The sequence below is a fragment of the Athene noctua genome, chromosome 5 (assembly GCF_965140245.1).
Source record: "Athene noctua chromosome 5, bAthNoc1.hap1.1, whole genome shotgun sequence".
NCBI classification, from domain to species: domain Eukaryota; kingdom Metazoa; phylum Chordata; class Aves; order Strigiformes; family Strigidae; genus Athene; species Athene noctua.
In genome coordinates this window covers 53,688,169-53,712,505 of record NC_134041.1, presented here as the reverse complement: position 1 = coordinate 53,712,505, position 24,337 = coordinate 53,688,169, and the positions used below count along the sequence as shown (strand labels likewise).

Genomic DNA, 24,337 nt, shown 5'->3' with positions numbered 1-24,337 from the left:
GTTCTCACTCACAGCAGTGAGACATTGGCTCTGATATCACTGTTTGGTTCTGATCTGTGCTAGTCCCAGAGCCAGACTCTTCTAATTAATGGCTTTTTCATTCAGAAATGTGCACTTCCCTTTCTGCAGTGTTTCCCTATTGCCATGCCTAGGAAGGGCCAAGAGAGAGTTTTTCTTTTCATCATTTGTGATGCCTGGGGTTCCTTGGGGGCTCTGAGTTTATTCTGTGGTTTGTTACTAACACAGGTTTCCTGGGGGTTTTATAAGATGATCTAAAGCAACCTGACTTGTTGAACTGACTCAGAAGTGACCCTCCTGAATCACTCCCAGGCATCTGAGCTGTCTGGATAGTTGACTGCAGGGGATTGATCTGCTTGTCATTAGAAACAAAATGTTCTGTATGCCTTCAAAAATATCAGAAATAGGGTTCTTTGTTTTGTGAATATTTTTAAAAAGCTTTTTTCAGTTCCCTCTTTTTCAAGTAATAGTTATTTAATTAAGCACCTGTGCAATAGCTAATGCACCTGTCTTGCCCTCTTGGTACATGAGCAAAAATAATTTTTAAAATGTGAGTTAAAATAAACAATGTGGAAAACTGTCATCCAAAGAAAATCAGAAGAAACACCTGTGAAAAAGACTCATCTGGTACTTTTTCTGGGTAAATAACATGAAAAAGAAGGTACTTGAAATGAGATTTGTCTATCAAGTCAGAGTGATTTAAGGATCTGCTTGGGATTCAGATGGCTCTCCTTTAAGAGAAGGGAAAGAAAGAAGACTGGGAAGTGCATACTTATGAAATGCTCAAGATGTGTGTGTGAGCTAAGGCTTGACACAGTGTTTATGAGCGAATGGAAGAAGTTCTTTCAATTCCTCTACATGCTGGATAAGGTCTTTAACAAGTGATCAGGCTCCTTGCACATAGTCCTTTGCCCCTTTTTAGTCTTCTCCTGACTGTGTCCCTTCCTCGAAAAGTCAGGTTCACCTTAGAGAGCAAAGTCATTGGAACTGGTCATTACTTGAATGTGTGCTAAGGTAGATTTACTGAAACCATGGGCTTACACCAGGTGAAAGGGGGAAGTACAGTGATGAATCAGGACTAAACTTCTCTTCGTGTCTCAACTATACTGAATGTGCACTCTCCTTACTTGTAGTGCATTAGAGAGGTGATTTTGGATTTGAACTGCATTAGGAAGTGAGAGTCTCCATCTCTGGTGGTCCATAACTACAAGTTAAACAGGCTTCTTGAGCAGTACCATAGGTAGAGTTGATTGTGCTGTGAATCAGGGTGATAGATTTGCTGATCTCTTGAGCTCCTTTCCAGTGCTGTATTTTTATGATTGGTATTCAGAGTCGTACTGTGAAAAGATTGTGATGAAAATTAATTCAGAGTATGTAGCAACTGGACATGAAAGGTCAGTAGTTTGTGATTGTAAGATCTTGGCCTCAAAAAGAAGAATTTAAGCCTACCAATAGTAAAAACTTCTCCAGATCTGGTGTTTTCCTAAACTACTCCAGGTTTTAATCCAAACCCCATGATTTCTGGACAACACCCCTCTGATCTGTAAGTGGCGCTAGTACAGTTCTTGTCACCAAAACACCAGTCCTTCAGCTGAATGTGCTCTTTGAAGTGTACACGTATGAGTATTGCATTCAGGAAGTCTCCTGTTGCAGACTAACCATTGTAGTAGTTTCAAGAAATACTTTTTAGTTCCTCATTCTTTTCTGTCTGTAAGGAAAAATCCCAATCTTTCAAATCCATTTGCAACAACATGGTTTTATGTAACGCAGCAGGTAATGGTCTCTTGTGCATCTTGCAAATGAGTGCAGTGGAAGGCTGTTGGGTGTCAGAGGAATTTATCTGCGGGGCTCCACTGGTCCTGCTTCCCTTCTCTCCCCATCTCCATCCCTTCCTACACAGGACCTTACCAGTGGTTGAATCTAACCCAGTGTTTCTGTGGCAAATGCTGCATCACCAAGCTGCTGAACAGGCAGCCTTTAATGCTGAGTATTTTTTATAGTTGGGTAGTTTTGAGGTGTATGACCGGATTTTGTTTTGCACAGGTGCCCTGTGTTAATTCAGGTGCTCGACAGCTCTCTGCTATGTATTAACTTGATCAAAAGCCACAGTGGAACTGAGCATTTTCATTGTGAACAAATTAATCTCAGAGACTGTTTTGTGTTTGTACAGTGTCTGGGATGGTGTGTTTCTGCTCTGGGAATATATATTTTGGAAAATATCTTCAGGTTCCTTGCAGAAGGGACCACTCCTCTCCAGCCATCACCCCCTGTCCTCACACTGCTCATTGGGAAGTGACATTTCCACTGTGCTGATCCCACAAGGGGACCCACTTTTACCCTGTCCAGGGAAAAAGTGAGGGCTTGTTCTGCTCAACTCAGAACGGAAAAACATTACGTGGGGTGAGGCTGAATTCTGTTCAAACATAAATAGAGTAGCATGCCCCAGAATATCTTTTTGGTTTAAATCTTGCTCAGCAGTCCAAAGTCCCAAGTACTAATAAAGTCACTGACTAATGAACGTTACTCAGTTCCTTTGGGTGCTTGGCTAGGGGCACTCATAGTTTCCAGTCATACGGTTACTCCTTTTTACTTTAAGCCATCCTGTTTTCCTTTAGTCTTTCAGCCTTACAGAAACATTGAGTAACTTTGTGTTCTGGTTCTTAATGGCAAAGTCAAGGGATCCCAGAGACACAGATCTTTTTGGCTTCCTTTCCTGCTACCTGGAAACACCTTTATCTCTGGTGCCAGCTGAAGTGTTAGTTGTCTGGTTTATTTTCCCTTACCCTTTCTGAGTCTCTCTTTCTTGCTCTTTTTCCACTGGAACTGAAAACAAAATTTGGATTTTTCAACTAAAGTGTATCTCTGAGATACACAGTAGAGATGAATCAGCACCAGGACATTCACTCTCCACAGCAGGTATTTGATGAGGAGAGAGGAAGGGATTAAAATCCAAACCCGAACCTGAAATTTGGCAAATTATCTCAATAAAAACCTTAGGGAAGGGCAGCCCCAATTTCTGGACAGTTCATTCTTGAGTGCTGGTGGAGATATAAAGAACAGCCAGCCCCCAGCTGAGTCATTAGCTTGGCACATAGGGAACCTTCAATTCAATTCCTTGTGGTCTCTTGCAGGAGTTTACATCTAGGAATAAATGTCTGTGGTGTACACCTGAATGAGACCTGTGAGTTCTTGAGCTGTCATTGATACCTTGTCGTATGTCAGTCAGAACTGCAGCACAGCCTCAGTGTTTTGGGACCTTCAGCATCCAGTCACGTCTTCAGGGACCTTCTGCCCAGTGGTGCGTCTTTGGATGGCCAGTGGCTCTGCTGTGAGGTCTTGCGCTCCTGTGCTGAGTGGAGCTGCTGGTGTTGTGATTTCAAGTATGCAACCCCTTGCCTTATATAAATTCACTCCTGTTTTACCACCAAGATACAGGTACACAGCAGAGGGAGGACCATGAACGTTTTAGGTAGTTGTGTGACCCAGGAACTTGTTTCACACCTTCAGAATGTGGGTCCATAAAATGGTGGCTTGAGCTGCATCTCCTAGTGCGGTCCTGAGCAAAGCCAGATTGGCGTTTCATCCTGGCCTGGCTCCAGGTGATTTGTATAGGTCCAGTGGTGGGGAGAGATGTGTTGCCTGCTTCCTAAATCTGGCCTGAGTATTTATTTTTCACAGAAGTAACATCAAAGTATGTTTGGACTATACAGAAGCTGGAACTGAAATTTACTGGGAGGTAGTTTCTGCAGTAATTATCTACAATACCTGAAATATGCACTATCCAATTTTGTGGCTATGCCATGCTGGTATATTTGACTTATTTCATTGTGAGCATTGCATAAAAATATCACCCATCAGTGAAGTACCTCCATCTTTGGATGGAATTTGGATGGCAACGCTACACCTCAGATTATCAGCAGGGATGAAGAAGAATCCCATGTCCAATTGACCATGGCAAATCCAATTCAAACTGCAGATGGATATTTTTCCTCCCATTAGGCAGAACGTGATTAATTTCCCATGTGGAAAATTGTTCAAGACAGACATGCTTGTAAGTTATGGCATAAGAGATCCTATTACTACAAGCTTCATCAAAATCTACTGTGCCTCTCAAAATAGCAATAAGAAGATAATTATATTAACAGCCTTTCTTGTTATTTGATATATGACTGACATAGGTTGTAAGCTTATTTTCTGCCAGATTGGAGCCTTCATTTAAGGATGGATGCTTTGCCACTTGTGGACATTAACAACAATCCTGGTTTCTGAGATTTGAAATGAAAAATGTTACAGCAAAGTTTTTAAAACAAGGGATTGAAAGCCAATAGGTGCAAATGTGAGCCCACAGTTTAAAATGGTGCATCCTCTGGGGATGAAGACTTAAAAACTTCATATTGAAAAAGAAACATGATTTTACCAGCAAGTATTCTTGAAGGATCTGTTCTAGAATCTGAGGTGTTTAACCCAGGATCTGCTAAAGAGGGTGCTAGTGATATAACTAACTTAGCTGATGATGAAATTTACTTAGGACACTCAAATTTGGAGCTGACTGCAAAAAGTTGGAGGAGGTTCTCGTGATATTGATGGTAAAAAGACATTTTTGTGTTGGTAAGCACAAAAGCGCGGGGAGGTGGGAGGACCAGTACAACCTAGGAAGGATATTTCAGTAGTTCTGAGGATGTTTCCTTGAAAACTGCAGCTCAACAGTCAGCAGCAGTCAGGAAGCCAAATGTGGTGTTAGAAAGAATTAGGCAAAGAATGGGGAACAAAACCCAGAGCTTCAGCTGCGGAAATCCATGATTTCCCCACGTCGTGAATACCATGTGGAGGTCTGGTTGTTGCCTCTCAGAAAGGATATATAATAAAGGAAGGTGCTGAGAAGGATGACAGAGGTGATTACAGAGGTGAATTGGCTTCTGTATGAGGGGAATAAATATACTAAAAGTCTTCAGTCTGGAACAAAGATGATGGGTGGGATAGAAGAGAAGTTTGTGAAATCACGAAGTTGAGAGAGTGAGTATGACATGATTATTTTTATTTCTCAGAATGCAAAAAACAGATACAGCCTGTGAAATTTGGAAAGGAAACTTAAAGTGAAAAAAAGGAAGTATGTAATCACATGCCGTGTGATTAAATTATGAAATTGATTTTCAGAGGACTCTATGGGGACCACAATATCTGTGGGTTCAAAAATTTACTAGAGCAGTTTCTTAGGATGGAGCCAACACTGGTTGCTAAAAATTATTTTCCAGCCCCCAAAAAGTCTAGCCACTGAAGTGCAGTAATGGGAAGCGTGTATCAGGAGAAGGATCCCATTACACATCTTGTTCTTTAATTTCTTGCCAATCTTTTACTGGCCACTCTGGTAGACAGAGATTGGGACTGCAGAGATCGTTGACCCAACCAAATGCAGCATTCTTGCATTGCTGAAGCAAAGTGGACTAAATCTTCCATCCCTTTTTATTGTGTTTTAACTGCCAGTGAAGGTGCATTCTTGAATTGTGGCAGCTTGAACACATAGATGATGACCCTCCATCTAGAAGTGGAGGAGATGGCATCTGTCCATTCTTGACCTTCTACTTGGAGACTACAAGTCTGCAGGCTGGACCACCTCAGAGGGGTTGTCTGAGGTACCCAATAGTGGGACTTTGTACCTCTGGCCAGCCCTGCGTAGCACTGCACACCAGGACACAAAGGCAAACAGCATTTGGGGAGCTGCCATTCCCGTGTGGTGGCACAGGGAGAGAAAGACCAGTTTGTTTGGTGGTGTGGATTTTGTTAGCAGTCAGCCCTGTTTGGCTGCTCAGTGTCTCCGTGGCTTCAAATGCAATTAATCAGGGCCCGAAAGGGTAATTATCAGCTCACATTCCTAATTCAGATTTCTGTGTCCATTCATGTTACTGTTTTTTTTTTAATTTAGCAATAAAGTTGGGGTTTTTTTCATGTTTTTATGCTGCTGGCCCAGTGATCCTTATTAAAAATAAAAAAATAACAAAACATTAGTTTCCAGTTCACCTTTTTTTTCTTCTCCCTGGGAAATGAAAAGTCCATATTAACCGTGAAAAGGAAACGAAGGCGTGCGTAGTCCTTGGGTCCTGCTGTCACCTTGGCTGAAGACTTTTCCTTTCATGGAGCAAGTAATTGCTTAGAGCATTAATCCCTGAAAGAGGCTTTTTTATTCTGCAGTGGGTGAAGCTGTGGACATCTGACAGTGCCTTTTCCTCTTCTGATCGTAGACACCTTGCTGAATGCAGGAGAAGGTGTCCCTGGAAAGCTGGGCATGCTCAGCACACTCCACCCTGAGCCCCAGGGCAGCAACTCTGTCCTCCAGAGTGCTCTTGCACCTCTAACACTGTGTTTATTTGCACATGGAGGAATCGAGAGGAATTTTTCAGGGAGGTTGTTCTCAGTTGTCTTCTGGTATCAGCAGGCACTACACGTGAGTGTAGTTTGGATTAAGTGGCCTGAGCTAGAAATGGCTGAAGTGCTTACACGTGGAGGAGCTGGGTATGAGTGAGACTGGTTATCTGATAAGCAATTATAAAATAATTTCCCTGTTCCTGTGCATTGGCCGAGCCATAGTAACTGTTGGTGTGAGTGCTCTTAGTTGTGCAGCTGAGGTAGAGCGATCTGAGAGAACTTTGCTGTCCCTGGGAGGCCAAATAACTGGACACTGGCTGGTGTTGGTGCAGGCTAAGTGTGCCCACATGGGTCACCGTGTCCAGTGCCTACCAAAGGAGCAGGTTAGCTCTGCATCCATCTGTCACCTGGGAAGGGGCAGTAGGGGTGGTTTCATGGTCAAGAGTTAAAGAGGAGGCACTGCTGGATGGCCTGGCCACTGACCTGACCCAAAGGCTGGTTTGTCAGGTGATGTGGCCACATTGCTCGTCCCAGCTGGATCATTGCATGGCAGGGAAAGGGGTGCAGGGAGGTGCAAATATGACTGCACCTGCCAGACCCCTAACATACGGAAAGAAAAATGCCCCTCTCTCTTGTCCTGTAACACACAGAAATCAGCTATCCCTGCCTTAAAGCACATGCTCATGAGCCTTTGAAATCAATAGTAGCTTTACCAGGGATCAGAGCAGGCCCAGAGGAAATCCCTACCAGAGATTGTCTTAATGACACAAAAAGGTAAGACATACTAAAAAAATGTGTCTGGAACTGGAGAATGATGCCTGTGGTTTGAGATGGTGTCTTGGTCTTCAGATGAGCTTCCTGACTCGGAGGTCAGCCAGCTTTGGTCTGATTGTTGTTCAATGGCTTGCTTCTGTGCCTGTTGTCATCTGCTGAAAATCCAGCTTAAAACTAGTCAGAGGTTTCGCTTGGAGGACTCCAGGAGAGCACTTCCATTCAGAAAAAGAGAACAGTGCTCTGTTTTGCAAAGCGCAGGGGATTTTGTTTCTGAATAGTGCTCTCTGAAACCCTAGCTGGTAAGTTCCAGCCTCTGACAAGCACAGACACCTAGTTATGTTTGCCGCCATGTTATTTGTTTGTTTAATTTCCAATTAATCGGTGCCTTCCAAATACCACAACTGCTCTGAGGAGCACTGTCCCTGCCAATCTGACTGCTGAATTTCACCTCCTGTAATGTGGAACCCGTGTACCTGACAGCTGATTTAATCGAGGTCTTCCACAGGAGAGAATTTTGCCTCATTTGTGGTAGATATCGAGGATTTGGTTTTGATTAAATATTTGAACAGAAGGATTTTCTGGCCTCAGATGCCAAGGTAGATATGTTTTCACTCTGCATGCAATCAGCAGAGGGATCTAGGGACCGGCTTTATTGCTTTCATTAGCGTGTGCTCATTTTGTGACCTTGTGAGGACACCTTCACATCCTTACCCCTCAATTTCTACTTGCAATCTTCCTGTAAGAATATGTGCTGTAGAACCGTGTTATTGCATGACCTACCTCCTAGTAATAATAACTTTGATCTACGTGGTGTGAGTGCAAATATTATTTTATTCATAGCTTCAGTTCTCAGCCAGATTAAGGGTGGAGTCTCCAAAGCAGTGTTATTGCCAGTCCTGCCAGAGGATGTGGCTAGGGTCTTACTGTGCTTTCCCAGTGTAGTTTGGCAAGGGTGTGGTGCAAATCCATCTCCCTCCAGTGACCTTGCTGCAGGGTCTTTGACCCCAGTGGATGTAGCTCAAAGGCAGCCTGTGGGTGAGGCTGGCGCTGGCCCAGTGTCTGTGAGGTAGTGACTGAAGCTTAGTGTCACAACAGCACATACATTCATGACAAGTCTCATAAAAGCTTATAAGACAGTGCAAATGTTTTAATAGGCTCAATTCGTTAAGGCTGCTGCTTTAAAAGATTGAGGTGGGACCATATGGTCCTTTCCTGGGTGTCCATACCACCGAGTATCAATAGCAAGACTCCTATTGACTTCAAGAGACCCCGGTGAGCAATGTCGTATTTTAGAAAGAGCAGAGGAAGAATTTAGTTAGTGTAGCTACAGGGGCATGGTCTTGCCCTTCAAGAAGAGCATTTTTCATCATTAAGGTGACACGGAGGTGTTTGAGAGGTTATTACCTTTTTCCACTCTGGGGTCAGGAGCTTGAATAGCTCAGATGATACAAGTGTGTTCACCAGCAAATATGTAATACAAGCAGGGGCTGCTGTTCCCAAATGTGTTGGACCAATGTACAGGGATCCATGTCATTCCCACACTGGCCAGGGAATGAAAGGTACTCTTGAACACAATTCTGCAGGACTGTGGACCACTAGTGATCTGGAGATCACAGGTTAGGAGCCACTAACTACGTGGGTGAAAACAGGACACTGGTGTCTGCTGATACAGGAGGAAAACCAAGTGTTTCAGCAATGAGACTTAGTGGTTGATGGTTCTGTAATCAGTTTGGTATAGCGTCTAGATAGTTTGATCATTATTTAAGCTTTGCTGTTTCTGCATATTAAATGACTTGGTCCTGGAAATTGATCATTTTGGAAGATGTTCAACAAAATGCATGGTGCAGTGGATGTCTAAGTGTGCAGATTCTTATCTTAGGGGACAAGTATGCATAGGCAAGGGTGATGCTTTGGATCTGCATAGGCTTTCCTGTTTTTTGTGCCTTTTGCTCCCAGCATAGCAAAACCTGTATGCAAAGAGAGGGACATTCCTGCATCCTCTGTGTGAGGAAGCTGTGCTGTTTCCTAAGGCAGTGTTTCTCGGATGTTTTGAAAACATGACCCTTTTTGACTCCTTGTCTCTGTACATCTCGGAATTGTCATCAGGTCAGTTCCTCCGGGTGAGGGTGTGCTAGTTGCTGGTGTTGCTGGCTGCAGGTTAAAATACCATTCTCCCCCTCCCCTCGGACAAACTGACTGCTTTCTGCAATTAAAAGCAGTTGGCTGTTTGCAGGCTGATGTAGCACTTGCAACCAGTAATTACAAATGAGTTCACTTTCCACCTTGGGGAAGCTGAGCTGCGTGGTTCGAGGAGGCACCGGTTTCACTGCACAAATTGAAGACTTTAATCACTGAATCAACACTCCCCAACATTTTGCAACTGCTCATAGATGGGGAAGTTCAGTTTTAAAGACTCTGGGGACCTGTGCTCACAGTGAGATCCTCTTGTATGGCGTAAGATGCTTTACTTTGCTGTACTCTGGTAGTAAAGCTGGTTTAAGCAAGGGGATGGATCTCTTCGTGTTTGCTGTTACATACAGACCAATGCAGAAAGAGCTGCCCCACAGTAAGAAAATTAAAAGGATGATTTTGTAGAAGTTTTGCCTGCCCTTTCAAGACCAAACACTGAATAATTTTCCTTCATCATGATTCCTGCCTTGCTTTAGAGAGGTGGGAGATTTGCAGCTGGGGCAGCTGAAGAGGAGATTACAGGAGCAATGGGTTGTTTGGGTGATAGCAGCAGGACGTAGAGCAACATGAAGTAGCTCTTGGCTTATGCAAAACATTGTACAAACAGTAACAGAGCTGTTAGTTTGAGATTCGCACCCTGTGGCCCCCATCTGTCACTCCTGAATTTCAGCATTGGTGCTCGTGGCTTTTCTTCTTTGTCCAGCTGTGCCTGGTGCTTGAATTCCCAAAGTCTGTGCTAGCAAAGTTGTTCTAGAGCTGATGCTGTTTTCCCTGGAGAATTGTAGTTGCCCCTACAGACAGTGGAAAGCAGCCGGGTTCAGAGGTAGGAACCCTTTGCTGGTGGGGAAGCCAGCCTCGCCTCTTGCCTGTCTTCAGTTTCCCCTTGTAATTATTCACACAAGGGCATATTCTGCTTATCACTTCTAATGGACGAAGATTTCTCTTCCTAGTGATATTCTTTTATACAAGCCATGTTATTTCCCATACTTTATTGCTTCTTGGTGTTTTTTTTTAACATCACAGCTTATGCACATCAAAAACAGGATCGAAGTGCAGAAGGACACCCTCCCCTCCATCACCCGTATCTCAAGGCAGTATTGTTAGTGCTTGTATTGGCTTTCCTGGCTGCCGATCTGTCTCCATCACCTCTTGTCACCTTCCATAGTAATTCCTGCTGATTAGCAAAGGCCTTTATCAACTGAGTCTCTTTGGCAGCCAAGTTCAGCCAACAGTTCTGACTTTGTCATGAGTTTCTACTTATTAAAAACGTCCTTCCCCCTCCCACCAGTGGAAACACTATGAATCATTTCCCTCCCCTTTCTTTGTCAGAAGCAAATGCCATCAGTGTTAGGACCCTGGCACTGACTTTCTGACTCCAGGAAATCATGGACAAAACAATCCATGGAAACCGGGATACCCATGTAAAAGTAAGATATTCTTTTCTAAGGAACACACCTCTTTTTTGGCTGCTCTCAGATTGCCATCTGGTTGACAAGCACACATACTTCCATGAGAAATATAAAATTGTTCTTCTATCCCATGTGTTGTGCTGTTGAATAACCTGTTTTACATTGCAAGGTGTTAGTGTGTATTCAAGTGATCCATTTGGGAGTTACATTGCGTGACAGGTGCCTGAGAGTTTTGGGCAGGACCCCGAGGTGGATGTCACAGCTTAAATAGGTTGAAAGGAGTTTGTGTCATACCTGATTGTACATCTGCGCTTTTTCGGTGTATAAAAATAATAACAACAGCTATGGGTAAGAAGTAGAAGCCTTCATAAAAATACTTGAGTAGCCAGATGGTTTTAGTTACACTGGAGGAAGCCGCTTACCCCAAAACTGAGAACCTGTAACTTCATGAGGGCTAAGTTCTTTACACTTTTTTACTGATGCAATCTCAGTGTAACTGCAAAAAGAGTCTGACCTCGTCTCATAAGCAGACTCTGTCTCTGAGAGTTGATCTTAGGTTGAACACATTGCTTGGCAGTATATATATACAGACGTGGTACCTCCCAGGTTCTCAAGTAGAGAGGAGGAACCAACAGCACAATAACAAGAACATGAAGAGGCAGAAACAGGAGCCTTTCCCTGCTCTTAGGAGACAGGTGACTGACAGAGCCTCCACAGCTGGTGCTTCTGTAGTCAGAGGCAGCACATGTCTCTTTTAAACACAGATCAGATGAGACATTGGAGTATTTTTAATGCGCCCATTAATCTTCAGGCTGTCCGCTCTTGAATATTTATCCTATGACTTGCTTCATGTACTGCCCCCTGAAGTGTGGTGACAGTACTTGAGTAGATTAAATGCGAATATGCATTTGACCGTTGTCCCTTTGAGTGTGGGTTTGGGCTCTTCCTAACCTCTGACGGATGATCCTTGCATGAAACAACCGGTGACCTTAGACCAACCTGTTGCCCAGATGTCCTTTGAAAGGAGACTCAAGCTCAGCAATCAGAGAATAAGAGCAAGAGGTGGATCTCTTCTCTGGTAGATTTGTAAAGGAGCTAAACAGCAATTTCCCTGCCTCACTGTTGCCCCTGCCACAGCTCCCACTCACTGCCTGGCTCCAGAGAGCAGCAAAGCTGGCAGCTCGGGACTGAGCCGCTGTGGTGGTCATGCAGACGTCTCCAGAACATCTCAAGGCCTAGATATGCAGCACATCTCCTTGACAGTGAAAGGTGTGATTAGGAGCTTTGTTTCAGAGCTTAGAGTTTACAAACCATTAGTCCATGGTAGTAGGTGCTGTGGCAGCTGGCATCTGCTGTGATTGAAGGGACTGTACAGCTTACAGCTTACAGCTGACCCTCTCCCTTGAAGAGGAAAGACTGGATTCTCCTGTTTGGCATCCCCTCAGGGACTTCCAGTGCTTCTCTGCCTAGTGATGCCCAGTGCTGTCCTGCCTTCAGACTGTGCTCCACAATGTCACCAAGACCACCAGGAGCTGGGCTTCTTCCCTGCATGAACCACATCCTTGACTATTACAAAGCTTTAGGCTGTAGAGCCTTCTGGCATGTTCAGCACAGACCTGTAGGAAGGACCAGAGAGTGGGGTGCTTTTTAACTTGTTTGTTCTTGGGGTCCATGACACTTGTTAAAATCTGTGCTACTCTTAAGTATGAGGTTATGCAGGAATAGTGTGATATTCAGAGGATACCTTTAAGCTTGCAGAATCAGCAGCTGCCAGATAGACAGTCTCCTGCATAGCTTTATTATTCCCACTTTGTGCACCCGCTGTGTGTACAGGAGGAAACTGAGGTCTTGTGGGAGAAGAGGTGTGTGGTCGTGGAATTAAAGACTACATTTATGTATATACAGAGAGATGAAGGGATGACTTAAGATGCCCCTACAATGCTAAACCTGGTATTTTGCCTCTTATCCACATTAATTTCCTAGGAATAATATTTTCTTTAAAGAAAAAAGGATAAAAATAAATATTGTTATCCTGCACTAGCAGCAGGGCTGGAGCCCTGTGTCTTCCCCACGTCTTTCTTTCCCAGTGCTGCAGTCCTTGGAGTCCTTCCTAACATGCCAGGCCTCCCTTGGCCCAGTCTAAGCCTGGCATATCAGTGAATGAAATATTTGCATGAGGCAATGCCATCCCGTGTAGCCTATAGCTTCCCCTCTGAGTCTGAGACAGACTTCCCGTTTACTTCTAGCTGGGCTACAGCATGGTTAAAAAGCTGCTCGTCCTTCTGTGAAATGGGGGTGTAGTGCCTGAGGAAGCTTAAACGAGCTGCAGTAAAATTCAGGAGAGAGGAAGCAGCACTGTATGTACTCACACAGAAATATATCCCTTCCTTAGAGATGTGGAAACTACCCGGAGGAAAAGCCAAGGGGCACATAAACCACTACTCCTGCCTGAGCTGTTCTACATTTACTGGCCACCCCGGGACTTCCCCACTTCACATCAGCACTGCGTGAAATGCTCCTTTCCACTGGTGTTCTGAGGGCTCCTTGCTGGCTCTTACGTCTCCCTGCTGCTTGGCTGTCTGCCTGCTCTTCATTTCTTTATGGTGACCAAACCTACCTCCTTAGGCAAAGCTTTCCATTAAGGGGGTCTGTGTCCAGTGCACACACTTGAAGAGTGTAAAGAGTTACATCATGTGTCTCTTGGGTTACCTTCCTTTTCCAGTCCCGTGGGACCTGTCCTGCTTTTGGAGGAAGATCAGTAGAAATGGGGGAATTGGAGAAAGTAGTAGTAAATCATACTGGATCTGCAGTGGTTCCTGCTGGTCAGTTGTGGCAGCTTTGGCTTGGCTTCTGTCAGCACAGTCTCTCTTCCCAGAAAATGGGAGGAGCTAAGCATTTTGGAAGTTGTCCCTTCTTAGAGGTGTTTCAGTACCTCTGGCAATGAGAATTCTCTGCCTGAGGACCCCCAGGATTTGTGAGGAGGTCCCTCCTTCCTGCCATCAGAACTGGATGTGCTTGTGGAGTGTCCTTGTTTTTTTTCTCGCTTTTTCCTTTGTTGACTGCTACTCCATGGTGCTCTAAACTACTCAACCTTCTCCAGATCTCAGTTTTGAATACCATACTCGACTGGGCAGCTACAGATATTACCCACAGCCCTGTCAGGCCTTTTCCAGCTTCCAACAGCAGAGTGAAAATCTTCCTTTTTCTGAAGGGATAAAAATGGAAGCACCTTCTGGGCTTTGCTTTGTCCTAATGCCAGTCGTCCTGATATTTTCCATCTCCATTTAAGGACTGAATTAAAACTCATCATATCCTGGGGTCTTTTTTGTACTCTGTGTTTAATATAGCGTTCTTTATTATATTTATCTTGTTTCTTATGTTTGAGTCTTTCATTTATTATGTTACTTTGAAGACTGGGCCTCCCTGTAAACTGTCTTTTTAGGAAAGCTGAATTGCATTTACAGGAGATCTTTAATGTGTTTAAGTCTTTGGTTTCTTTATGTTTTTATATGGTCACCAGTTCGACTTTCGACTCGTGGCTTGAACTGAAAACAGGAAAGCCAGAAAGTGAGAATGTTTCCAAAATGTTGCTTTCTCTTCTCAGTATATTTATAAAACTTGCAAAGAAATACCAAGATCTCCCACACCAGCATTTCTGGAGCACTGAGAAAGGAACTAGTCTTTTCTTTACATCTAACCCCTTGCCCTCCAAAAAGTGGTTTACTGCAGTCAAGCAGTACAAGTACAATGTGATCTTGGAGGCTATTAGAAATAATAAGAAATATTTTGGAAGTGCAGGTATTTCTCCCCATTACCAGACAGAGAAGCAGGAAAGCAGCAAGGTTTTGGTGTGTCCAAAGTTGTTTGGTGCAGGGAGATGGAAGTGCCACCTTCCTTCTTCAGCAGCCTTTGGCTAAATCGCTCAAATTCAGACGAACATCTCAGATACCTACTGCAGATTTCCTTTGTGCTCTGTGACCGCGTGCCATCACGTCCTACAGGGATGGCTCAGCACCAGCTTTGTAATGAGATAACCACAGGGAACCCAGAGAGATAAATTTACGGCACTGGGAAATTACTTTACCTCACAGGACAAACTGTTTTGCTGCCAGAATTGGAGATGGAGGTAAACCACTTTCTCCTGTCTGAAACAAAAGGCCTTAACACCTTCCAGATTAGCAGCTATGGAGGAAAAGGCAACCAAAAGGGGCAGAGTCTGGGAGGGTTTAAAGCCTCTGCTACTGGACTGTTAAAGGCTGCTGTTTCATTAACTTCTCAGCTTGTGTAATCATGACAGAATCAAAGCCACATATTCAGATTTTGGATCTGATTTCATTTCCTATTCCATTTTCTTATCCCATGATCTATGGATGAGTATCTTATTTGCTGTTGGCAGAAGAAGTTTGGAGCAGGGGGTGGTATATATGTCAGTGGTTTTTTTTATGTAGACATTTCATGCACTAAATAATGCTGGCAGATACTGTTTTCTTCCACCACAAGGAGAACGTATAATTTATTCTTGTCTCATTTCATTAAAAGAAATACAGCACAAAAGAAAAAGGGAAGAAAACCACCAAAAAAGGATATGAAGATATAATCCCTTCTAGCCAAAAAAATACCAACTCTATGACATCCTTGTGTGTGGGGAAACTCAGCTCCTAGATTATTTTGATAAACTTTGTTACAATCAGTTTCACACAAAACCCAGTCGTTTATTTAATCTTAACTGCTTGCAGAAATGTCATCCAGTAAGGACACTGAGGTTATTTTTTTTTTTACTTTCAAAAAAATAGAGTTTGTTTACTTTTCTTCTATTATTTGGTTTCCCTCTGTAGATTTACAAGGGCTCTTGTCACCAATCCTTGTATTTGCTCGAGAGCTGACTGTGTGGTTTGTCTGCCTGCAAGGGCAGAAGCATCCGCAGTGGGAGGCAGCTGAGTGGGGAGGCATGGGGTGCAGATGGAGCCTGCATCCCACCCAGCGATGCTTGCTGCACTGCCAGCATGGATGTGCCAAAGCGGCCCTGAAGTAGGAGGGAGTCATAAGATGGTGTTGGTCCGTTCCAGGATAATGCCATCACTAAAAGGGAACCAAAAATTTTTTGCATTAAGTACAGGATGAAATTAGAAGAACTCCCTCTGCCCCATGAGTCACTGTGGTCCCCTTTCAGTGGCTCATACAAGCGGGACTTTGGTGGCAGTCACCAAGGTTTCACAGAAGTGCTGTGCCTGTGGTAGTTAATGGCTGTGTGCTGCATCTCCTGTGCAAACTTAAGACCAGCAGCATCCAGCTGCGTGAAGTGCCATGCATGCTTCTGTAATAGGTATTGCCCTGTGTCCCCCTGCTGCCTGCCCCACAACATGTTTCTGTGCAGTTTGCTCCAAGGGCAGGAGCGGATCTGCCGCTCACACCTCCTCTGAGTGTGCCGTCCTGTCTGTCTTGTAGCAATGTGGGGTCACAGTCACACAAAGCTGCTTGCTGTGCAAATCTCTCCTGTACTGGGACTCCTCTGATGGGGGCATAATGGGGTTGCAGAGCTCAGCCGCCGCTGCTGACAGCTGTAGTTGGAGCCAGGGATGAAACCCCATCTGCTGAGCTTTCTGCTCGGTGCTGTTGTGCTACCCTGCATGGCAGACGATGCCCCTAACCCTCCCCTTTCATCTGTTCCCTCCTCAGGCAAGATCCTGTTCCGGAGGAGCCATGTCCGAGACGTAGCTGTGAAGAGGCTGAAGCCCATCGACGAGTATTGCAGGGTAAGAGCTCTGGGGAAGGTGTCTGGCAGTCCTGCTGCATGGGGGCTCACAGCCCCGCAGCGCTGGGTCTTTCCCTGACGGTTACTACTGAGAGCTTCATCTGTGTTGTGTCCGTTACAAGGAAGGATGGTCCTTACCAAACACCACCAAGACTAACAGGGCAGGTGAAAACAGTCCTCTGTTTGCTCCTAGGGTCCTCTCAGCATTTTACTCTGCAAACTTTATGCAACCAGGTTGGTGCCTCCTTTACTCAGTAAAGGCCATAAGCCTCATCTGCCCAAAATTTGGGTTTTATTTCTACTTCAGCCTCGATGAATGCAGGAGTTGAACAAGCAGAGAGGTCATGACTAAGATGGTGTTTTTTTCTGTTCCCTGCCCATCTGTCCCCCAGTGCTCCACGAGGGACAGTGCCGAGGGACAGTGCTGGCTGGGACAGCAACTGGGGGTAGGCCAGTGGCCTCCAGGAGTGCTTTGCCTTGGTGAGTGAAAGACTGGAAATGTATTGCAGGACAGAAAAGCGTGGCTGAGTTGAGAAGAAGGTTAAGTCACCTAATCTTTCCTTTCTAGCTTAGAGTTTATGATTTTATGATAATTAATCCTCTGACAGTGGATTATATGTCGTTTCTAAGCAAGGCAGATACCCAGTTTTTGTAGAGGTATCAAGCACGTCAGTCAGTACATAATTTAAACCCCAGACTTCCTCTCTTATTTCCTGTGGGGTTTTCTTTCCGTTTTTAGAAAGCCAGAGGAGCAGGTGGAGGGGAAAAAAATACATTCCCAAGAACTTCTCCAGTCAGACATTTGCTCATCCAAAATTGGGAGCAGATCACCAAAGTGCCTGAGGCGTGCTGTAGGGGGGGGGCAGTGAAACCCATGCCATCTGCACCCCTCGGGTGAGGAAACTGCAATTAAAGTCTTATCTCATGAGATCAGTCTTTCTTGTGTGACAATTAGTGCACTGTCTTCCTGCCAGTGGCCAAAGATCTTTAAAATATGTAGGCTCTTACTGCATCCCCAGCCGCCCTCCTTCAGACAGGAACTGCTCGCGACAGGAGCAGTGAGGGCCAATGTCAGGGTTCACCCAGCAGATGCGTGGTGGGAAAAGTGGTGACTTATGATGGGGGCAGCTGCTTCTCTGGGACCCTTTTGTCTGCACCCCAGACAGACCCAACCTGACCTGGCTGGGCTTGCTGGCGCCCTGCCGGTCACAGCCAAGGGATATGTTGTGGTGTCAGCCACTGGCATGTTCATTGACACCATGACACTGTGATTGTCACCTTCCTCCTCGCTTCCTATTTTCTCTCCTGGAGAAATCTGGCTCAGTTCACAGAATCATAGCATGGTTTCACTCTGGTTCAGATGATACGGGGCAGATGCCTAGCTTGGAGACATGCCTAAAGCCAAGCTGTTTACTTAACCTATTTATTAATAGGTGCTGCTTTTATGAGCACAGACCCAGCCATGTTGTGTCACCCCAGTTTCCCCCAGGCCAGTGTTTCCCACCTCCAGCAGCAGCCACAGTGGTGCCCAGTAACGTGCATGACAAACCTATAGTGACTTCTCCAGAATATTATCCCAGTTTCCAGTGATCTCTGGCTCATAAGTTTCTTGTGTCTTATGTAGTGCCTTTATTTCATTTGCAGTTTACAGTATTTTGTATTTAATTTGCCTCTGCACATCACAGTAGAAGATGTTTAAATCTGGATAGCACTGGAAAGCGAGGCTCATACTGAAAAGCTTGAGCAGTCATTGCATCTCATGTCTCTGTGAGTGCTTCAAGAGAGCTACATCCTCCTTAGTGTCTTTCTGCATGAGCTGTCAGGTCTTTAAGAAAAGAAGGCCCTGGCTAACTCATCCACCCCCCTTGGGATCTAGCTTTCTTGCCACCTTTGCTGAAGGTCACCTTCAACTTACAAGGTTTCTGGGAACATGACCTTCAAAACCTTACTGTAATCTTTCCATCCCTATGTGAAGTTAACCACAAATGACAAAAAGCTGTGAACTGGGAACAGAAAATTAAGTGGTTAATCTAAACCAGAGTGGCCACAGGGTCTCTCTCCATTTAGCTGTAACTACAGAGAGAACCTGAGTGACTTGCTTAGCTCTGATGCTAACTTCTGGAATGCTGAAGTGAAATGCAATGAATCCCCTCTTCGTGTAAGTAGAGAAAATGTTAGGGTTTTGGGGTTTTTTTCTAATTAAATAATATTACTCACTACTGTTTCCTACTGCGTAGCAGCTACTGGTGCATATGCGTGACTTGAGAGCGGGATCATGCCCACCTCTTTGGAAGTGTTAGCTGTTTTCTGCATTTCTTCTCCTGTGCAGTGGATGTTTTGACTCTTTAGAGAATTGTATAGAACTGTAGAGCAAGAACATAATTTTGACAAGTTCAGTCCTGCTTCTGTAAGAGTGTGTAAAGCTTGTGGCCCATGCTAGTCCTAAAATGGGTAGGCAGACAACATGCTTAATTTTGAAAAATTTAGAGAATTATGCTGGAATGATGTGGGTGAAATTGATGGAGAAAATCTGACTTGGGATAATAAAATGAATAAATGAGACAATAAACCTTTGTCTACTGGAATCTGTGAGGAAGCAGAGGAGGGAGGCAGGTTCAGATACAAAATTTGTGGTAATTTTTTTGCCAGATGAGGATTCTCCATCCATTTCACCTGCCCTGGAAAAACAAAGCCCAGATGGGCCCTGACAAATGGGTGGTGCAAATGTTCGACCATTTGGTTTTGGTTTTGCAGACTGTCTCTGACAGAGCGTGGTGATTTGCATGACTGAGAAGCATGTCTGACTTCTGCTGTTTGGATGTGTTGTGGTTCCTGCACTGGGCACAGGAGCAGTGACAGGCAGAGGCTGGCTGAGAGTTTGTGGGGATATTTGGCCATAAGGGGAGGTCTGCAAAATGTTCTGCATCAGGGGCATGAGCCCTCTGGACCCTACAGCATGGGCCTCCTGACCCCTCATGCCTGGGTGATTGTTCATTGCGTTGTACCAACTTAGAGAAATGCCATCACAGAGGTAATTAGGCCAGTGTTTTTGCTACGGCCACAAGGAACTTTAAAGTTGCAATGAAAAACAGAGGACTGGGACACACAGGGGAAGATTTCCAGGACTTTTCTCATCTGCAAGCGTGAAAGTGCAGAGTCTGGATGTCCTTACTGGTAACTTGAGTGAGTTACCAAACCAACTGCATTTTGCCAGTAAATATATGCTGCCCACTGGAATTAGTATCTCTGGATAATTTCCCTCTTAACTATAGGCTTGGAATTAGTTTAGTGTGATTTAAGGTCTTCTGGGCTCATTGGGCCTGGTTTTATTAATTTATTTATGAGTTTTTGCCAGTGTGAAAGAAAGAATGACTTCATAGCTTTGCCTTGCCAGGGGCATTTTATTTATTAAGCTTTTCATCTCCCAAACACACTTCTGGTGTGTGCTTGTCCAGTATGTACCATCCTGTATTCAAGAAGGACCTCTCGGGTTGGTGGTTCACAAAACCACCACTCTCTCCCTACGCAGCCCTCAGGGGAGACTCAGGACAGCATTTGCAGACTTGCACCTTTGTGCATGTTGGTCTTAATTGAGGGGAGCATGTTTGTGCAGGGAAGATGTTAAGATGTGAAGTCCTGAATTTGTCACATGCCTTTATGCTGTCCCAACTGGCGGCTGATTTAAGTAGAGGGTTACAGGTTTTCTGTAGTGATGCTTGAGTATACAGATGCATGCCACCTAAATAAGAATTAGATGAGCAAGTCACATCAGTAACAGGAAATGTTGGTCATTCTTTTAGTAATGTCTACAGTATTGAGAGACCACACTTCAAAAACATAATTACCTCCCTTTTGGGCTTCTCAGCCCTGCCCCTCTTTCAGGGTTTAATCCTTGAACCTGTCAAGACAGATACACAGATGATTCTGTCTCTATCAATTTACAACTAAACTAGTGCTGATTGAAGATGGACTAATAGTTAGTCCTGGTCAAGAATGAAAGAGTTTAAGGTTTTTAATGAAAAACTTTCAAACTTTATCTGTCATTTTTAATCTACATTTCAGAATCCTGATGTGTTTAGACCAGCTACAGTAATGAGAGTTAATTATTTGCAGTGCCCCTCAGCACCTGGAATAGAGCCTCTCTTTCCATTGACTTATGGTACTTCCATGCCAGAGGACCAGAACTACGTACCAGTTATTTCCAAAACTCCACACCCTCTTTTTCTCCTTCCCTCAGCGATTTATTTATTCCTACATCTCCTCACTTCTCCAGTCTGAGTCACTACCATGTACTCTTCATCCATGTCTCTGACACTCAGTGTTTGCAGTCAGACCTCCACACTTCAGTGCTTTGCCTGGAGTTACTTGAGGCTCTCAAAATGGAAAGTGTTTTCACATAAGTGAAACAATTTATTTCTCTGTTCTGAGAAATGAACTATTTTAATTGCACCTTCCCCCTTGCTGGACTCATTGTCATTCCCAAATGTCTGGCACTAATGATTAAAGTTAAAGTGATAAAGTTGAGAACAGCATACTTAATACGAAAAGTCTGGGAGTCATAACCATGCAGTACTGTCAGCTGTCTGTATATTTGTGTGCAGAGCCGGGTTTAACCCCACTGAGTGTTAGGGATCCAAGAGCAGTATATCTGAACTCCCTCAGTGGGCTGCGGGGAGAGACAGTCAATGATTCACCCCACCCAGAGCTAGACGTAGGTGGTGGGGTAGACAGAGTAGCCCTGAAGGTGCTGGTCTTTCTCTAGCAATTATACAAGTTGATAGACAAGTGTGACCAGTCTCCCATTTTATACATATAAAGTTCAGCAGGATGAATATTATTCTGTGTGTATATACACGCATGCCTACACGTGCGCTGTATATCTCTACATATACATGTCTGTGCATCTGTTTTTTATAAATGTATCTGCATAAATGCAACACACAGCACTCAGTGCATCCTTACAAGTACCTGCGTGGTTTTATACTCACGTGCATGTATTTTGTGAAGCCTTTGAGCCTGTAGTCCCATGGAGCGGTCTACACTTCATGTAACCTTAAGCGATGAACCCCTGCCAGTGCCTGGTGCTCTCTTTGCTTCCAACGCCATGTGTGGCGTGCAGCAGCCTGCCTGTAGATGAGCTGGTGCTGTGTGAGTAGCTGGCTATCCCCAGTGCCAAGGGCTGCTTGCTCATGTCCTGCCTGACGTTACAGCTTTTTTAATAGCCTTTCAAATCATCCACTCCGTGAGACTGTCTGAAACCTGTAATATAGAGAGACAGACATCCTTACAGGCTGAAATAACACATAAAAGCGTATCTGCTAAGGAGCATGTGAGGTCTGAGCAGTGCATGTCCAGCCTTTGCATGCCGAGCAAGGAAACATGCTATTACTGATAATACTCAATGGTTGTGCAAGGCTGAATTCTGCTCACTGGCACTTTTTATCTGTCACCTTTCCTGTGCAAATGCCTCGCTGTTTCTGGATGCTTGCTGTTTGTAACTGTGTGCATTTACCTCTGCTTTGCACATCACAGGAAGAATGTCACTTCCTTGTCCTTTCCATCCTTTTACCATCTGTTTTCCTCTTTTTCTTTACTCTTCTTTCCTTGACCCTGCAGTCTTTCCTTCAGGCTGTTGCAGCTCTGCCCTGGAACTGTCTTGCTGGAAATGCCAGAAACTTGCATTTTCCCCTTGCAGTGACAGCCACGTCCCTCATCTCCTCAATGTACTTTTTGTTCACTCGCTGAAATCGGCGTTGGATTTGGCTCGCTCCCAAGTGGATGTTGTGTGTTTGCTGAAGAGACATTTGTTTCCAGAACAGCGTTGCTGCTCCCTGCCACTGTCCAAAATCAATAGACCGACTCTGCCTGGTTTTACACCCTCATTTGCACTTTCTTACCCTTTCTCAATGTTTCTTACCACTTCTTAGGGTTTTGTTCCTTAACAAAAACAAGTAAAAATTGACTGTCTGCAGACTTTACACCTGAGATCCCCGAAAAACATGTGATGGCAAGTTACTACCTGGTGGATTTCATTCCACCTCTGTGCGCAGGGCTGAGAATTGCAGCACTTTGGGCGGTGATTCAGAAGCAGGAGAGCCAGCCCTGCCCTAGGGTGGGAAGGTGGATGGCTGGGTGTAGAAACGGCTTTGATTTTTATCCATTGCCTGCAAAAGCCTGGAGTCATGGAGGGTGCTTTTCAGTCATCCCTCTTCGGCCTGGCAGGACCTCAGTGTTCTGGAGATTTCCAGGCAGTAGACCACTAATTCAGGGAGTTCAGATTTCCTAAAGCTTCCCTTGATTTAGAAACACAAATCTCCATGGCAGCTTGGTAGGAAAACCCACTCTCTGTGCTTTATCTCAGTATTGACATCTGTAGCCTTGTTCTTGGGAAGGGTGAACACCTCCGACCTGTAGGGAAGTGGTGACTCTTGGAGAAGGTGTCTGATGTCCAGGACCCCCTGCGATAGGTATAACTTGGGTATTTGTGTTTCTCTAGTAAATGATATGTGTCATTTGCAATGCTTGCTCTTGCCCCACTGACTGCTCAAGATCAAGCCCTTTGAGATTTCAAAGCACATTGTAGATATTAAATATCTAAGCCTCATAACCTTTCTGTGGATTGGGTGTTATTGCTCAGCATTGTAAATGGGTAGCTGAAGATATATCCCTTGCTGAATTTGATGCAAAGAGGTTAAGTAACCTGCCCAAACTGAGAAGGGCCTTAGTAATAGAGCCATCACTAAATCTCAGCCCCATCCACTGTTGGTTAGATGGCATTACTTCTCTATGTAAGTCTGCCTCCTGCTTTAGATGCAGATGAATAGAATGTGCTTTAATGTTTTCTGTGTCCTTGCTAGCCTGTGCTGGCAATGCCTTTCTCTTTCAACATCTGTGATTGTTACTATTCCCGGGCAGTTCCTGACTGCCTAGTGATAGTCCTGATTTGCCAGCTAGATGCACGTGCTTATGCACACTAGGAATAAGGACAGAGAACTCGCACCTTTGAGTTAAGTTTTTAGGCAAGATTGAGTGGATAGCAGTGGGGACCAGAGCATCCTTCATTCAAATTAAAGCACTTGAGTTCTCCACCTGTTATGTTAGTGCAGTGGCTGGTAGTGCTCTGTACTGTGTATGCCCTGGCACTTGGACCTGACAGCCTGTTGCCCAGCTTCTGCATCTGATGCTGCTTCCTTACTGTGAGGTATCTTTTTCTGCCTTATAGTGCAGTCTGAAATGGCCAAAGGCTTCATTATTCACAGGCCTGCTAATATCGCATGGTTTTTACATGTATTTTTATAACATCCCTCCACCAGGGAAGGGAGAGCTGTAAATGTGGAAGCACTTGGGTTTGAATTTCAGGCCACCTCAAAACAAGACTCTGTCATCTAATAATGAAGACCTGCCGTTTTAGAGCAGGATTTTTTCCTTTTTCAGCTCTTTTCCTTCATATCCTGAAGCAGGAGGGGTCTTGGAAACAAACCTGGCCACTTCTAAAGCCTGGTTAAAAACAACTGTGAGGGTAACCAACTACCCTGTCCTGCCTTCATGCTTCATGCGTGGGCCTTCTGGTGTGTCTGACCAAGATCAGTCAGATGTCTCATGGGTTAGTATAACCAGTTCGCCATAATGCACCTTCATTTAGCTCTGGTGCAGTTTTTCATCTGTCTTTCAAGATTGTTTGTCCTACTTTCAATTAGCAGAGGAGCCAGACAATCTCATTTTGTCAAACAGGTTTACAGCACCTCTAAGAAGCTTGGTCTGTATTTACCTGTGGCCTATTTTCAGTGTAATTTAGCACAGGAGGAGGTGAACTCCAGCCTCTTTTCCTCTCCTG

At 44.6% G+C, this 24,337-nt stretch overlaps 1 protein-coding gene across 4 annotated transcripts in view; it reads left to right on the top strand.

The window, feature by feature from the left end:
• SH3PXD2A (SH3 and PX domains 2A) overlaps nt 1-24,337 on the top strand; it is a 267,794-nt gene that overhangs the window by 92,436 nt on the left and 151,021 nt on the right. For all 4 annotated transcript variants that reach the window (XM_074907667.1, XM_074907668.1, XM_074907666.1 and 1 more), the window contains exon 4: nt 16,428-16,504. In XM_074907667.1, the coding sequence (XP_074763768.1) occupies nt 16,428-16,504 (77 nt within the window). The remainder of the gene's footprint in view (nt 1-16,427; nt 16,505-24,337) is intronic.